This window comes from Dasypus novemcinctus, chromosome 13 (assembly GCF_030445035.2).
Source record: "Dasypus novemcinctus isolate mDasNov1 chromosome 13, mDasNov1.1.hap2, whole genome shotgun sequence".
Classification (NCBI taxonomy): domain Eukaryota; kingdom Metazoa; phylum Chordata; class Mammalia; order Cingulata; family Dasypodidae; genus Dasypus; species Dasypus novemcinctus.
The window spans coordinates 67,418,316-67,436,507 of NC_080685.1; the positions used below are offsets into that span (position 1 = coordinate 67,418,316).

At 35.6% G+C, this 18,192-nt stretch overlaps 1 protein-coding gene and 1 non-coding gene across 4 annotated transcripts in view; one reads left to right on the top strand and one right to left on the bottom strand.

The window, feature by feature from the left end:
- The window catches only part of TPR (translocated promoter region, nuclear basket protein), a 72,205-nt gene that overhangs the window by 3,340 nt on the left and 50,673 nt on the right, over positions 1-18,192 (bottom strand). The window contains exons 41-50 of one of the 3 annotated variants that reach the window (XM_058274878.1): positions 15,371-15,571; positions 13,935-14,063; positions 13,650-13,740; positions 11,253-11,437; positions 9,973-10,041; positions 9,787-9,878; positions 8,961-9,067; positions 7,683-7,778; positions 7,393-7,549; positions 3,989-4,107 (exon numbers count right to left, since the gene is read on the bottom strand). In XM_058274878.1, coding sequence (XP_058130861.1) covers positions 3,989-4,107; positions 7,393-7,549; positions 7,683-7,778; positions 8,961-9,067; positions 9,787-9,878; positions 9,973-10,041; positions 11,253-11,437; positions 13,650-13,740; positions 13,935-14,063; positions 15,371-15,571 — 1,246 coding nt within the window. Of the gene's footprint in view, positions 1-3,988; positions 4,108-7,392; positions 7,550-7,682; positions 7,779-8,960; positions 9,068-9,786; positions 9,882-9,972; positions 10,042-11,252; positions 11,438-13,649; positions 13,741-13,934; positions 14,064-15,370; positions 15,572-17,182; positions 17,373-18,192 lie in introns of those variants that run through there. The other 2 variants (XM_004468436.4, XM_058274879.2) reach the window with 2 other exon arrangements.
- Positions 15,216-15,322, top strand: LOC111766556 (U6 spliceosomal RNA). The gene has a single exon (XR_002798577.1). It is a non-coding gene; the product is annotated as a U6 spliceosomal RNA (small nuclear RNA).

Sequence of the window (18,192 nt, forward strand, 5' to 3'; positions counted from 1 at the left end):
GTCAAGGAGACCCAGGGTTTGAACCACAGACCTCCCATGTGGTAGCAGACACCCTATCCATTGGGCCAAGTCCACTTCCCCACATTGTAGTTTATACACACTCCAATTCAACTCTGTAGGTTAAGGCAAGATAGATAATGGCCTGTATCTGTTGTTATAATTTCATTCAGGATGGTTCCCAAGTCCTCAAAATGCCCCCATTTACACTTGTTTTTTCCTCTCCCTACCCCTAGAACCTCCAATAGCCACTGCCTCCACATCAGTGATCTTTCTTCCATTGCTAGAAGCACAAGTCTTCAGTAGAATACTAGTTAGCTCTACTTTAGTCCATATTTCGTTCCCCAATCCTGAGGACGGTGATCGTGATGCCCACTCCACCTTTAATTGAGGGGGGCCTTCGATCCCATACAGCTGATGGATGGGACTCTCTTCCTTGCAGTCGTAGACACTCTCAGTTCCTTGGTATGTTGTTTATCCATCGTCTCGTTAGTTGTCCTGGGTGAGTCCAATGAACTGGAGATTAGGTATTGTAACTCCAGTGCGATTCACAGCCCAGTTGGCACACAGACAGCCCCAAGATTTAAGTCTCTTGGATGTACACCTTCCAACTCTAGCTCCAACTACAGATTCAAACAGAAGGACAGAAGAGCTATGTGTAGGGAAACCAAAGCTGAGTCTAACTCTGTCACACTGGGGAACATAAATTCCAAAGTAGGGTCCACTGGCAAGGGACCAAACTCCTGAGCTATGTGCCCTGACTATAGTGTCTGGATGTCTCTGTAGCCTCAGAAGCCCTTGAATTTGGGGTGGTATCTACTTTGGTTGTCAATGAAATCCTGCTGAGACATGCATAAGCATTACCTCTGGAATGACCTGATTCACTCTGAAGTCTCTTAGCCATATAAACTCATTTTTCTTTACCTTTCCCCCTTTCGGTCAAGGTCTTTTTTTATTTCCAGTTGCACTGCTTGTTGGTACTTGGTAGCAATCCCTCAGTGCCAGGTAGGTTCATCCATGGGAGTCATGTTCCATTCTGCGGGGAAGTTATTGCATTTATATGCTGAGTTCAGCTTAGAGAGAGGCCACAATTGAGCAAGAGAGAGGTTCCCGGCAGGTAACTCTTAGGCACCCTACAACACTAGGCTAAGTTTCAATTTCAAGAGCAAAGGCTCATAAGCATAGCCATCAATATCAAGGGCCCATCAATGGATCATCCTCCTTCACTAGTCACTGCCCCTGTACTTGGGGGATTCTTGCTGTTCCATTAGAAAATGTGGCAGAGCTCCCCAGGATGGGAATTTGATGTTCTTTTGGTTGTTGTATGAATCTCCACTCACTGTGACAATGCCCCATGAACATCTGAACACATTTACATGCCTTAATGTATGCCCAGGTGAAAGTCCTCCCATGTATCCCACATCACTGACACTCTAAACCAATGATCTTCCCCTGCCACAACTGTAACCCTTCTGTGATCCAAAGCGTCTTCAAAAATGAAGTCAATATGGGAAATGGATGTGGCTCAATCAACTGGGTTCCTCTCTACCATATGGGAGGTCCAGGGTTCAATGCTGAGGGTCTCTTAGCGAGGGCAAGCTGGCCTATGCAGCAAGTTGGCAGACATGGAGTGCCTGCCCATGTGGGAACACGGCCCCATGCAGGAGAGCTGCCCTGTGTGGGAATGCCACCCAGTGCAGGAAAAGCCACCCTACACAGGAGTGCCAGCCAACACAAAGAGGTGGTGCAGCAAGATGACGCATCAAGAGACATAGAGAAGAGAAAATAAGACATAGCAGAACAGGGGAGCTTCCCACTCCAGAAGGTCCCAGGATTGGTTCCCGGGGCTGCCTAATGAGTATACAAGCAGACACAGAAGAACACACAGAGAGCAAAAGGGGGAGGGGGAGTATCAAATTAAAAAAAAAAATCTTAAAAACAAAAAAATGAGAAAAAAAAAACCCCTGATGCCAACAGAATAGCCAAATACAATTAATAAGAAATAATCACAGTTTGAATATAAGAAATAAAATACAGAAAAATTTTTAAAAAACTAAAATAAAATTTAAAATTGGGATATTAAAAGATAATGAAAAAATAATTTTTTTTTGACATTTTGCCTTTTATCACTGTAAGATTTATTTTCCTGTGTGTACAGTGACAATATTTTCTTCCATTTATTCCCCCACTGTCTTCTTTTCATTGTTACCTTTATTATTAATAACGATAGCTATAATTTTTTGAGCCTTATTATTTGCAAGGCACTGAAATGAGCAACATACATTATTTCTAAACCTCACTGTAATATTAGTTATGAATGCCCATATTTCATCATAAAATGTTTAGAGATTTGAAGTCACTAGTTGTTAGAAGGTAGAAATGGGATCTGAAACCAGCAATGTCGGCTAATACATAGGACTTGTCACCAAAAAGCACCTAAGAGGGAGGGGAAGAGACCATGGGATAGAAAAGTTCTGTGACAGAAAAAGTAATTAATTTAGCACGTCTGCCACAAAACTTACAGGCCCCATGCCAGAGTTACAATTCAAAGTGCAAACACAGTGGATGATTGAGTACTATATTTCCTCAATAATGAAAATAATGCCCTGCCTAAAAATTCTAAGGTAGCTAAGCTAGTGTAATATATTAAGAACCTCTAGAGTCAAACTTCTTAAGTTTGCATCCTGGCTCCTCCATTACTTAGCAGTTCTATGAATTTGGAAGTTATTTAACCCTTCTGTAAAATGAGGGTGAGCACCTACCACATTTGGTGGTTTTGAGAATTAAATGAATAAATAAATACACATAATGGGCTTAGGTATGGTACTGCCTGATACAAAGGAAGTACTCAATTATGTTTATCATTTTTTAAAAACGTACCACAGAGAACTGTGATTACAGAAAATATCTTTCTTCGAAAATTGAAAAGCCAAACTTTGAAACGGTTTACATGGTAAATTTCAAAGATTGTTTTGCAGCAACAAAACTCCCACTCCCACAATCTTCCATATTAAATCTCGTGTGGAAACCAAATATGTAAAAGAAATAAAAATGAAGCTGCTCTGGTTTAGAGGCAGGAGGCCTGCAGTATCACTCATTAGCTTCCTTCTCAGAACTCCTGTCCCCTACAATCCCTAAAGCCTCTCTAGGAACCCAAGAGCTTTACAAAACATATGTTGAAAACCATTCACATAGATGAAACATGAGTGAATCGCTAGTCTTTTGGGAATAGATCTACTGTGTCCAAATATTTCTAATTAATCAATGCCAGAATATTCTTACTACATTAACTTCAACATAAACCAAGTTCCTCTTATTAATAAATTGAAAAGTCCCTTTTAAATAAAGCATTTTATTTTTTAAAAATTTTTATACTTTTTAAAAAAAGATACTTAGATTACATAAATGTTATATAAAAAATATAGATTCCCATATGCTCCGCTCCCTCCACCTCCCCTCATACTTTCCCACATTAACAACATCCTTCATTACTGTGGTATATTTGACACAGTTTGGAGCATTGCCAGTAAGTGTGGATTTTACTTTACATTGTAGTTTACATTCTATCTGCACAATTCTGTATATTTTGACAAGGTGTAAAATGGCCTGTATCTGTCTTTGCAATGTTGTTCAGGATGATTCCCAAGTCCCAAAAATGCCCCTGTATTATACCTATTTTCTCCTCACCCTCACCCCAGAACCTCCAGTGGCCACTGCCTCCACATCAATAACAAAAATCCTTCCACTGCTAGAATTGCAGTAAGTCTATAGTAGAATAACAGTAAGTCTATTCTAGTCTATCATTCATTCCCCAATACTAAGGATTCTGGGACGGTGATACTCCACCTCCAATTGAGAGGACGCTAAGCTAAATAAAGCATTTTAAAATTCAGGAAGAAGAGGTGATCCAACTGTTATTATTAAGACAATAGCACCTTGTAAGCAAATTTGATGGACAAACGTAGTATTGTAGCCAAGAGCAGGAACTCACCGACAGAAGAGCTGGAAGGAGGATCCTGGCTGGTGGAAGGGAGATCTGACTCATCAGATGCCTGAACAGGCTCTTCTTCCTGCTGGCTATCAATTTCTAGGCCTGCTTCTGAACTAATACTAAGAAAGAAAAAAAAATTTGATTAGAAAATATAAAACTGAATCTGGATGTAACCTAAATTGTTCCCAAACTTAAAAAAAAAAAATTATTTTTATCAGTGAAATTGTAAGTTTATAGAAAAATCATGCAAGCACAAAATAAAGTTCCTAACTCCCTGCCCACAGTTTTCCCTATCAACGCTGTAGTAGGGTGTTATCTTACAACTGATGAAACAATATTATTATCATTATACTATTTACTATAGTCCCTAGTTTATGTTGGGGTTCATGGTTTGTGTTGTACAGGCTTGTTTTGAAAATCTTATTCTAGTAACATTTTTCATCCTAAAATTTCCCAATTTTAACTATAATCAAATATATAATTCAGTGGTATTAACTACATTTATAGTGATACGCTGTCATCACCATCCAATCACCAAAACTCTTTCATTACCCCAAACAGAAAGTCTTTTACCAATAAAGCATTAACTCACTATTCCCCACCCCGATTCTAGTCCCTAGTTTCTGCCTCTCTGAATTTGCTTATTCTATCACTGAGATAAAAAAATATTTATCATCTTGTGTATTTGGCTTATTTTACTCAATGCAATGTCTTCAAGGTTCATCTGTGTTGTCGCACGTATCAAAACTTCACTCCTTGTTATAACTTAATAATATAGCACTGCATGTATATTATATACTTTATCTAGTTATCTGTTAATGACACTTGGGTTGTTTTCATCTTTTAAGCAAATGTCACTATGAATGTCAATGTGGAAATGTGTTAAAGTCCTTGCTTTAAATTCTTTTGGGTATATACCTACAAGTGTGATTGTCAGATCATATGTATAGCTGATTTCATACTTAACTTTCTGAGGAACTGACAGACTGTTTTCCTCAACAGCTGTACTATTTTACATTCCACCAACAATGAAAAAATATTCCTATTTCGCCACATTCTCTCCAACATTAGGTATTTTCCATGTCTTTTTTTTTTTTTTTTTTTTTTAATAGTAGCCACTTTGGGGGTTATGATATGGTATCTGGTGATTTTGATTTAGATTTCCTTAATGGCTCATGGTGTTGAGCATCTTTTCATGTGCTCACTGGCCATTTGTATATCTTCTCTAGAGAAATGTCTATTCAAGTCTTTTGTCCCTTTTTAAATTGAGCAGTTTTTGGTTCTTGTTGACTGTAGGATTTCTTTATATATTCTGGATATTAAACCCTTATCGAATATGTGGTTTCCAAATATTTGCTCCCGTTCTGTAGATTGTTTTTTTCATGATAAAGTTCTTTGATGCACAGGTTTTAATTTTGAAGTTCCATTTATCTATTTTTTCTTTTGTTCCCTAACATCTTTTTAAAATTAGTTTTTCCCTGAAATGATCCAGAGCTCCCGTCCAACTCAAAGCTATAGACTCTGGTATTTTTAACATGTTTTATTAAAGAAACAGGTTAGAGAAGATTTCAAGTTGTTCCCCGCACCTTTCTTTCCTCACTAAGACATGTTTCAATTTTAGTTTTTGTTTTTCCTCTATTTTTATGGCTATTTTTTTTTCTTTGACAAAGGATGTTCACATTCTTGACACTCACAGAAACGATATTATCCAAATTTTGATAAATCCCCAAACTTTTTTCCCCCAGGAAAACAAAATACTGAAATAATTTGTAACTGTCACAATTGTTAATACTATGCCAGTAACTCATAATGGGGCTCTAGCCAGGTAAGGTAAGATCTGGGTACATGGAATTCCTGGTTCAATGGCTATAATTACATCTTACTTTCCCACATTCAAGAAAATATATCACAAAGGCAAGTGTGCATTACAATAGTATGAAAAAAATGGAAATTGCTCCAGTTTTTATCATTTGTAAACTTTAATCCAATTATTTGTAACAATTTGCCTTAAAGGCATTTCCTGTAACTATGTCCTGAGTTGAGAACTGCTGTGAAGTATAAAGAGCATAGAGCTGGAGTCCAATGGTGTTTGGATTCAAATCCAGGCCAAGGCAATTACCATTGGTATACCCTAATGCAAGTTTTAACATGCGAAGCCTGAGTTTTTTCATTTGCATAACGGAGATAAAATTTTAGAGAGGAACCGTGCAGGTTAGAAGTGACATAGGTAAAGTGATCTGCATATGGGTTGAATTGTGTCCCTCAAATACCAAAAGAGGTATGTTAAAGTCCTATCCCCTGGTACCTCAGAATGTGACCTTATTTGGAAATGGGTTCTTTGAAGTTGTGACTAAGATGAGGCCAAACTGGATTAGGATAGGCCGTAATTCACTATGACTGTTGCCATTCTGAGAGGGAAATCTGGATATACAGCAGGAAAGGTCATATGAAAACAGAGGTGGCAGAGATTCTAACAACACATCTACAAGCCAAAAAAAAAAAAAAACAAAAACCACCTTGGATTATGTGCAAATACCAGAAGCTAGAATAGGCAAGGAAGAAGGAATTTTCTGCTATAAGTTTCAGATGGAGTATGGCCCTGTTGACACCTTGCTTTTAGACTTCTAGCCCCACAACTGTAAGACAATACATTTCTGTTGTTTTAAGCTACCAAGTTTGTGGTACTTTGTTATGGCAGCACTAGAAAACTAAGAATTATGGTATGCAATTAATGGCAGCTAATTTCTAACATGTGTATTAAAAATGTTTTGAAAATTACTAGAAAATTGAATTTTTATGAAGCAAGTTTTTCAGGCATCCAAGCCTGCACATAAACAGTAAGTGAGAATGACTCAAGAGTGTACTACTAAATGGAAAGTGAGTCAATTCCTAATATTCCTTTATAGAAAGACTACTTTCTTGGTGAAAAGTTGAAGGAGCTACTTTAATGGAAGGGTACTAGTGATTTTAAAGAAATACTTTGTTTTAGAATACAGCTTGCAGGGAGACAATTTTTAAAAAATTATTTGTCTCCTATTATTCATTAGGCACAGAGCACGAGTTGTTATACCTGCAGTAAGGGAATAGTATAGTTGAGTTTGCTTTGTGGTGAGAACAATTTAGAAATATTGCACTTATTTTCAAATTTAGATAAGAAGGAACTTTAAAGCACTTGTTACTAGCTTTTCAAATTCTAATAAATAAATACTTACATGTGTATAACCTTGAAGTCCTAAAATACATTACTAGCTACAAAAACTAGTCTTCTTTCAAAATACATGGTTCATTTTTTTTATTTTAGTGGGTAACTACTGAAAACACAGATCAACAGATTGTATCCTGTCAAAAGAAAAATGTAGAAGCCTGAGTCTAAAGCAAGCAAATATTACAAAGTAAACATTTACCCTTCAGATTCTGCCTCCACAAACACTTCATCTCCATCATCACCTGCTGCTGTCTCATTTGTTGTGGATAAAGTGCCAGTGGATGTTGTCACCATTGGAACAGACTGGGAGGCATGCTCTGAAGCATCAGAGGTGGTACTCTCAGTAAATACAGTCACTTCAAAGAAAAAAACAAGTGTTTAAACAATTAAAATTTAACTTTCAGTTTATCTAATATTTAGTCAGAAGATGTCCCATAGTTTTCATTTTACCAATAAAATACAATGTTCACCAATCTGCCTGGTACCTACCTGGGGCTGCTACTTGTAGAGGAGTAGTGGGAACACTTCGGCCACCAGACTCTTCTTCATGAGCTAGGAAGAGAGGTGTTTCATACATTCCAAGACCTGAAGATGAAAGAACATAAGATTATCAATATGCTAAGTATATAAAAGAAAAATAATTATGAAGCCCATACTTTAAATAGGCTGTCAAGTAAAAATCAATCTCTCAAATCAATTCAATTTAAATTGAATTTAAGTTCCATAGCACGTATTAAATCACCCTTTAAAATTAGCTAAATTGCTTCTATAGTTTTGTATAAGCTGATTTTATTGAGTACCCAACTGCAAACTAGGTATTATGTTAGAATCTATTCATCATAACTGCAAGGTACTACCATCCTGTTTAGGCTAAAGAAACTGAAGTTCAAAGAGGTTAAATTAACTTTTGCAAGGTTATGAAGCTCTAAGTGGTGGCATTCCAATTTAAGCCTAAATATGACACACATCTAGAACTTGTTCCATATTATGAAACCACATAAAATCATGAATTCATAACTCGCAATTTCTTATTAGCAGAGGTCTGCAAATGTCGGAACTAATTTCCCAAACTGCCACGGTGTAAGATATATTGTACATGACTTTTATGAATGCTGCAGCTTTACCCATTATCTTAGGCTTATTATAAATGTAGTAAACATTCCCTATTCACTTACAAAATAACAGATGGTTTTCTAGAAACAGGGTGGGTCTTATGGAAGCCAACTGAGGATTAAAAGGGAATTCTACAAGTACCATAATTCCTGTACAAATATTCAACTAAAACTTAAGGGTCATTTTATTACTTCCACATACTTGTAACATAATTTACTTTAAATAGAAATATCTAACTAGCTTTATACATTTAACTAGGAATAGTGACAAGTGTCAAACAATAAACAGAAAACATGATGTATTCCTTCCAACAACTTTAAAATAGTATTACCCATGTATATTTGTTGGTTCAACAAATATTTTCGAATACTTATTACATGTATGAAAGTTATTCCAGGAATCAGAGGGATTCAAATGTAAAATTTAGTTCTTATGCTCACAGAACTTGGAACCTTGTTGGAAAAGATTTACACATAGGGTAGTATTTAATATGTAGTAAGTATATTATGGCTTTCTCCATAAACAAGCGTACTATTTAGAAATCAATTTTTAATGTTTATAGTCATCCATGTCTAAAAAAAAACCTACGTCAGAAAAGCTTATTACTAAATACACACAAATTCCAGCTATGCAAGTGTTTATTTAGCTATTTACCTCCTTGGGAAGCAAGCTGGCCAAGATCAGAGTGACTAGAACTTGTTTGTGGCATATCTTCAGGTGGTCCAAACCGGAATCTAGGAACGCCAGCAACCTGTGGGGAACTAGACAGACAACAGTCAATTTTAAATGAAAGTTAATGTTACCACAATAGTGTTAAGAATATCTTAGGAAGAAGGAGTATCAATAAATCAATAAACTGGGAAGGAAAACAGATTGAAAATAAAGTAGAAAGGAAATTCTTACAGAAATACTTTCAAAACATTAGTTTTCAGTGAATCTAGTAGAATATGGACCACCTGTGATTTACACATAAATAACTTTCAGCCCTCCTGAACTATGGCTCACATTTCCTAAATAGCTGTTAGACATCACCCTACAAATAAATATACTGAAGGCTACTCAAATTTAACATGAAGCATAACAAAGAAAGAATACAGTTATGAGATAAAATTTTGTCTATTTGCAATAACTGTGTATTCATGGATAAATCAGGTCACCTCTGGCACATTATTTTATCTGAATGAGTTCACTAGATGGTACCCAAGATCTAGAAAAAGTCTATTAGATAACTACAAGCTTGTTTTTTTTCCTTGCGTCATTTATCTCAACAACATTATCACCCATCCTGTCCATAATCCAGGATGTAAAACTCAGAATTATCTCTTCCTTTGCCTACCCTACCCATCTCTAGCTAATGAGCTACTAATGCTTATGGATTATAACTGTATTAAATCTTGAAGTAAAATCAATTAATAAAATAGGTTAAGAGGGAAACAAGAAGAATTGAAGTCACAAATATGTTTCCCTTTCATTAACTTACTGAATTGCTTCAGCAAAGCCATCAGTACGATGTGGCACCACAAGAGTTGGTGTACTTGGAACTGTTCTATCTTCATCATCGAAAAAATGCTGCTGCTAGAACAAAGACACAAAACAGGAGCTAAAATGGCATGACAAGAGCATGGATACAGATTAAATGAATAAATTGTTTTTATATGATACACACCATGCCACCTATTCCTGGAGTCAACTGAAGCCCACGTCCCACAGACTGCCTCCGGGTCATTTGAATTCTCTGTGTCGAGAGGAATTACATTCATTTTAAAAATTAGGCAATGAAACAAACATCAAATATCAATAAATGTAGTTTATTCTGCTGGTAATAATATAACTGAAATAATAGCAAATATGTAATTGTTAGAATATTATTTTCTCAGAAAAAACTGCTCTAATCTTGAAATCAAGGTTAATCAGTGACTAATGACTAATTATATAAAGCCATATGATATTATTTGTATGTCAAGTAATTTAGTTCCTATTTCCTTAATTGATTTTAATTCTTAATTATCCTTCAGAGTTCCAACAACAGTACTGACTTCTTTTAAATTACTTCCCAGTTTAGATGATTCCCAGCTGATGGACTGGGGATATTTTGTAGGATCCATACATGACCCTTTAAGAACATTCTCACATAATGAGGTTTTCAACACTGGTTGGTTTAATAGCATCTACATTTGACAGTATTCGATATGCTATGTTACAGAATGAAAATTAAACTAGATTAATAGGCCTTTACACTTATCCTGCTGTTTGTGCAAAAAGCTACTCATTAGATGTCCAAGCCTAATACAAGAAGTTCTACATGTAAAGGGTCATGTGTACCTTCACTGGTCTTAAAAGTGGAAACTAAGACATGTAACTGCAGTAATCAAACAGATTTTTTTAAAAAGTGCACCTTAGGGAGCAGATGTGGCTCAAGTGGTTGAGTGGCTGGCTCCCACATGGGAGGTCCCGGTTTTGGTTCCCAGTGCCTCCTAAAAAAACTAACTCAATAAGCAGAACAAACAAAAAAGTCAACTCAGGAAAGCTGATGTGGCTCAGTGCTTGAGTGCCAGCTTTCCACATATGAGGTCCTGGGTTCAATCCCTGGCCCCTCAAACCTTTAAAAAAAAAAAAAAAAGCACACCTTAAAGAAAGATCTTCAAAGCAGATGGTGGTTAGTGTTGCTGAAATACTAAAAATCCAAGAAAATCTTTTTCTTTTTAAACCTATAGAAATAGTGACCAGACTTATTTGCTAGGACTATAATCATTTCAATTGATTTACAACCTTTTAGAGATCCTTGCCTTTCTAAAGTTCAGTATATTTACAAAACCAACAAGTAAATCACTGCCATATTTCAAGGAAAATAAATTGAGAGAGTAGTGTCAAGTTAAAAAAATGGCATAAAGGGAGAAAAAGCCAATCATTTTTAAAGGCCAGAATGACCAGAAGAACTTTTAATACCTGAACTGGTGGTCCCAACTCTTGAGGTGGAGCATGAATGGTCAGTCGTGGGGGAAGTGGATGTGGTGGGCGTCTTGGTGACTGAGGTGCTCGAGGTGTCTGTCTTTCAGATGCTGACGATGGCTGCTGTTCTCTAGAATTGTCCTGGGAAAAGGAAGACTCTGTAGCTCCTGTATTTCCTTCACCTATAAGAAAAGATAAACACTTTGGACTACTATATTTATCACAAAATAACTTGGACAATCCCTAGAAATATAAATCTTGCACTGTGAATGTTCACCTCACTAATCTTTTCAGAAGTAGTGCAGTGTGGTTAGAAGAACATGGGTTGAGGACCTAGAGATAATGATGTCTGCACTTATCAGCTATGTGGTCTTGAGTCTTCTCTGGCTGGTTTCTGAAGCAACGTCACCTATAAGTAGGGTTTTACTGAAGATCTCAAATAACGTACATAGAACATTTGGCCCTATACGTGATAAAATAAACATAATAAATGACTATTATTATCCTTAATAATATGGGCAAATTACCTTAAGCCAGACCACTAGGGTCCCACGATAACATTAAAACAGGATGAAGGGGAATGGATGTGGCTCAAGCAGTTGAGCACCTGCCTCCCATGGAGGAGGCCCTGGGTTCAGTTCCCGGTGCCTCTTGAAAAAACAAAAACAAGCTAAAAGCAAATCAAAATGAAAAACAAAAATCTCAGGGAAGCTGATCTAGTTGAGTGGTTGAGCACCAGCTTTCCACATGCGAGGTCTCAGGTTTAATTCCTGCTACCTCAAAAAAAAAAAATCAATAACAACAACAAAAAATAGGATGAAGGAAATTAAGGAAACGTCTTACAATGACGTTTTTAAATTTTGGTTTTCTTAGATTTTAAAGTTCAATGGTCAGGGAGTAGATGTGGCTCAAGCAGTTGAGCGGCGGCTTCCCTCATATGAGGTCTGGATTAATCCCCGGCCCTGGTACCTCAAAAAAAAAAAAAAAAAAAAAAAAAAATTCAGACCTGTGTCTTCTACATACATGACACAAAGAACAGAAGCTGTCTTCCACTGTGAAAAGCTGGAACAGGGTATCACACAATTTAGTAGTTAAAAAGTTGCAGAACTATAATCAAATCCTAGCTTTAACAGCAGCTGTGTGAGCTTGGTTAAGTTGCTTTATTTCTCTATGACACAGTACCTATACCTTAGAACCCTATTATTAGAATTATATACCTCAAAACAATAAAGCTGCTCAGTAAAGTATTCATTAACTATTAGCCCATGGACAAAATCTATTCAATAACTTTATTTTATGAAGACCACCAAGACCTATTTTTGCATGACTGTAAAGATCTCTAACATCTGTTATGTGCCAATTATATGGGAAAAAGTTATCAAAACTTGCTCTAAAAAATTTAACTTCTAGTGATAATAAAGAGGGCAAAAAAATTTTCCTTTACCAATCGACTATGTGGCACCCAAAAATGTTTCCTTATACACTTATAAAGTTTAATAAGATGCAAATATTAAACAAAGGCTAAATATCAACCTTTCTCCTTACATCCTTATCTCCCTTAAAAACTAATACTATTCTTTATAATATGGCTTAATACTGTTTATTTTACTCTTTTAAGAATTTGAATTTTATTGGAAAAAAAAGGTTGATAAGATAACCTGCCCCTGCTTTTTATTAATTCAAATGCAAAAATATACCTTGAAATTTTAAATATCCAGGTCTATAAACACAGCCAGATACACTGTTTACTCATTAGCCTATGTCAGGTTTTCCTGTATTATTGCTAATGACATTGGCCCAATGTTTATCTGTAAGTCAGGCTATCATGCAATATGATCATTAACTCATTAAAACACAAATTAAAACAATGGTTACAAGACAGTTTTATTTTCTATGATTTTCAAAATCTTTTACTGCCTATTCCTTTTTCAGTGGACCTCAAGAATCTATGCTTCCAAACATTTAAAAGGCATCCAATACTGAACAAAAACTTTTTGTCACTGAAAAACCAGACAATACTGCAAACCTCCAATAATCCAATAATCCTGAAACACGCAGCAGATTAGACTGACCTCTTTTGGCTGTGAACTGCTAACGCTGTTAGAAACCCATGATTTAATTTTTTACTTACTAAGAATAGCAGTATCAACATATGGCATAGATAGTAGTTATGGATTTCAAAATGTCTGAGTCTTCAAACCACCTTATATTAGTAAGTACAGAAAACTTTAAGATAGTATAATGGTGACAAAGCTAGAACTAGAGCCATCCTCTCTCTTACCAATGTACTAAACAAATTTTATCAACTACATTATGATTAAGTGCTATCCTAGTTTAGAAAACACTATCAGAAATATGCAATTTAATTTAAAAAGACTAAAAAAAAAATCTCACCATTGTTTTGAGAATCAGCAGCTCTCTGATTACTTTCACCTCCACCCATACTTTCTTCTGTTTCTGTACCTGGATCAGTCCCATCACCACCCTAAATACAAAATGTTGACAACTAAATACAAATAGATAACTCAGAAAACCATAGCAAATAATTAGCCAAACCACAGCAAAAAAACAATAAACGGTAAAAATGTTCTGGTGTTCTGAAAATATAGGCCTTTCTATAGCCTTAGAAAACAGTAAATTTTCCAAGTAAGTTCTTAAAAAAAAAAAAAAGCCAGTTACCTCAGCATCATCAGCTTCATACCCATCATTGCCATCTGCACTACCAGTTCCTTCATTACTATCTTCACCCTCATCGCCCATTCCTGTGTCATCGTCGTCATCGTCTTCTTCCTCATCTTCCTCATAATCCTAGTAGAAAAACTCCCAAGTTTAAACAAAGATCCTGAATACAGCACACATGCTATACCACACTTAGAAATGTTTAAGTGACTCAGAACACATTAGGAAGTAGGACTTGTCCTGAGTGCTATGAAATTAGTTCTACAGGACCAAATATCAAAATTGTGACACTTACTGAGAATTACTATAATAACAATCAATTCTGAATTCTAACTGTTCACATAAGATCTATTAAAGATTAAAGCTCCTAAATGCCCAGGGGTGGAATTATACCATGAGCTTTTTAAAAAAGTTGCTTTATTATGAAAAGAAACTAAAATGAAAAGCCAATACAGGAAGGATTAAACCCTATAAAATACAAAATTTCACTTAAAATACACTATGAGGATGATACAACTACTTCTGATACGGACCCTGGGGCTCCAAGAGAAAAAATATTCTTTAATTTCTTTTCATTTCCAGAAGCCACAAAGCTTTTAATTAAAACCATGCAGTCACTTATTAGTAAGATTTAAGATTAAGTTTAATTAAGAACAAATCATAAAAAAGAAGTGGGATTTTCTACCACTTGCTCTATGGTCAATTTTTATAGTGTTAATATCAGGATTAATCAGAATAAATGAAGAGCAAAGTAGATTTAAACAAAGAAGAAATTAGGATTTACTGACTGATGCATTAGCAATTCCAAAGATCTGAAATTTCCATCCAACAGTTTAAAAGCACTAGATGGTGGGAAGCGGACTTGGCCCAATGGATAGGGTGTCCACCTACCACACGGGAGGTCTGTGGTTCAAACCCCAGGCCTCCTTGACCCGTGTGGAGCTGGCCCATGTGCAGTGTTGATGTGCGCAAGGAGGGCCCTGCCATGCAGGGGTGCCCCCGCGTAGGGGAGCACCACGCGCAAGGAGTGCACCCTGTAAGGAGAGCCACCCAGTGGGAAAGAAAGTGCAGCCTGTCCAAGAACGGCGCTGTACACACAGCTGACACAACAAGATGACTCAACAAAAAGAAACACAGATTCCTGGTGCCGCTGATAAGGATAGAAGTGGTCACAGAAGAACACATAGCAAATAGACACAGAAAGCAGACAACTGGGAGGGGGGAGAGAAGGGGAGAGAAATAAATAAAAAATAAATCTTTAAAAAAAAAAAGCACCAGATGGTGCTTGCTTCGGCAACACATATACTAAGATTGGAACAATACAAAGAAGATTAGCATGCCCCTTGCCCAAGGATGACACGCAAATTCATGAAGCATTCCACATTTAAAAATAAGTAAATAAATAAAGGTATTGGATGATTTCAAATCAAATTTACCTCATGTTCTCCATCATTTTCATCGTCATCCTCTTCTTCATCATCACTGTCAATTACAATGACATCATCTCCTTTGCTTTGACCATCCTGGGAAGAAGTTGTTGTTTGCTGATCTGACTGAAGGGGTCCAAGATCTATTTGTAGGGATTGAGAGGTTTCTTCACTGTCTTCCATAGGAGTATAATCTCCCTGGGTGACTCCCTTTAAAAAAAAAATTCAAATATACCTAAAACTATCAGTGTGATCCTATAGGTCAAAGTAAAACCTAAATAATACTTACCAATTAGTAGCATTTTATTTTTAAAAATATAGTTTTGAAAAGCAGAATTAATTTGTAATATATGCCAAAAAATAAAAAATAAACCACTGGGTTTCTTTAGTGTCTTCCCCAAATAGTATAATTATCTTTAGGTAATACACCAGTAAGAAGAAGAGAGGAAAGAATATGTAAATATATATAACTATATGTTTGTTCAAAGCTACCAATGTGATATTGTATTATCAGTGTTCGTCAATACAAATATGAGTCAATGTAAGTTACCTATGAAATAAAAATTTTCTAGTAGCCACTTTCAAAAAAAGAAATAAGTGAAATAAATTTTAGTATGTACTTAATATACCCACATTACTTAAATATGTAATCAAAGTAAAACTTATTTATCAGTTGTTTTACTTTATTTTTTGACAATGAATTTTCAAAATCTAATGTGGGTTTTATACTTAAAACATACCTCAATTTGGACTGTCTCAACATACGCAATGTGGTCAGCTGACAGTGCAGTTGTGGAGCAAAGTCAGAAAAAAAGAATGCCCAAGGATTTATAACAACTTACACCAAGGGAAAAAAAGAAAATTCTCCAAACCAGAAATAATTTGAAAAACACACTAAAAATAAACCTTAGTATTATATATTTTTACAAAGAAATCTTTTCTCAAAAAATGTCTGATGGCAATCCTAATCCTTCAAACCATATTTAAGATATCAAATATCGAATTAATTATTTGCTCAAAAGATTTCCTTAGGGGAGTGGGTATGGCTCAAGCATTAAGTGCCTGCTTCCACATGAGAGGTCCCAGGTTCAGTCTCCGGTGTCTCCTAAAACCAACCAACCAACTAAACAAACAAAAAAACCAACTCCAGGGAACCTTTGTGGCTCAGTGGTTGAGTGCCAGCTTCCCACATATGAGGTCCCAGTTCCCCAGTACCTCAAAAAAAAAAAAAAAAAAAAAATCCTTATAATTCTATTGTCAGCTAACTACTGAAATAAATGCTACTTTTACTTTACATTCTAAATGTCTACTTTTGGCTTAAGCACTCGGTAAAATGTATTTATAAAAGTAACAACAATATTCTGTGAACTAATTCACTCACTGCAATGGAAAAATGTAGTAAGCCATGGTGTAATAAAATGCATCTCAAATTGATATGCTTATTTCAGAAAAGCAACACTATTCACAAAGAACACCTGCTTTACTGTCAGAAAATCAGAAAACGAACTGCGATACATTCAGTAGTTGGAAGGCTAAAATGGCATTTTTGAGTTATAAACAATTTTGCCAATATCAAGAAAAAGTTTTCATGGAAGATTACAGTGAAATTTAACCAATTCTGACAATAAAACAAATTCACATCTTATATTTAAATTATTTTTACACTCTTCAACGTGATGCTCTCTGCAACATACATAAAACAGATGTCATTTATTGTACTATGTGTTCTAGCTAAAGATTTAGTTATCTATTTTCAGCCAAGGAAAACTGGTATAAATTTTCAAAATCAAAGCATCCAAGAAACTAAAGTTTACTTGCACTATATATTTATTTATGATTAACTTATGACAATTCTTTAATTTTACACAAATAATTTTAGAATAAAATGATCATGAAAGGTTATCCAGAGAATGTATTGTCTGTCTCAAGTGACAGATGAAATTAGACTGTGTTCAAATCCTAACTCCAATCTTGTGTGAACTTGGGTACAGATGGGCCTCAGTTTCTTTACCTATAAAATAGGAGGTTATTATGAGGATAAGACACATCGATAGATGCAAATTTCTTAGAACAATACTTGAATATAGTAATGCTATAATACTATTAATACTTAACTATTGGTATTACTATATATGAATTCTCACCTCCTGGGGCAATAGGATGGAATGAAAATGAATACTGTGGGCACCTAATAATATAGTAAGATATTAGGTACTTTATAATCCTATAAATAAGAAAATAGAGTTTTAGAGAGAATTAACGAAGTGCTTTGTAACTTCAAAGTTTATGCTAAAAAATGAAGACAGGTACAACTGCATTTCCTTTCATGAATTTTCATTTTAATTCAGTAAGGGAACCAACAGAAGCAACAAAGGACTACCAATTTGGGACGCTACAGATTAACTCTAGACTAAACGAGTAGTGTGTCTTCCAAGTAAGCAAGAGTGACTAATCTTTACTCATGACAATTCTTACCTTGGAAAACATGTACTACATATGAATTAAGAACATTTCTTTAATGTAACTTTTGAAAGCGATATACTAACAGGAGCAAAAAAAAAAAAAAAAAAAAGAAACAAGTTAAAAAAAGAAGTCCAAATTATGTTTAATTTATCAAAGCTAATTTCATTCATTTTTTTTTTAAAGATTTTATTTATTTATTTAATTCCCCCCCCCCCCCGGTTGTCTGTTCTTGGTGTCTATTTGCTGCGTCTTGTTTCTTTGTCCGCTTCTGTTGTCGTCAGCGGCACGGGAAGTGTGGGCGGCGCCATTCCTGGGCAGGCTGCTCTTTCTTTTCACGCTGGGCGGCTTTTCCTCACGGGCGCACTCCT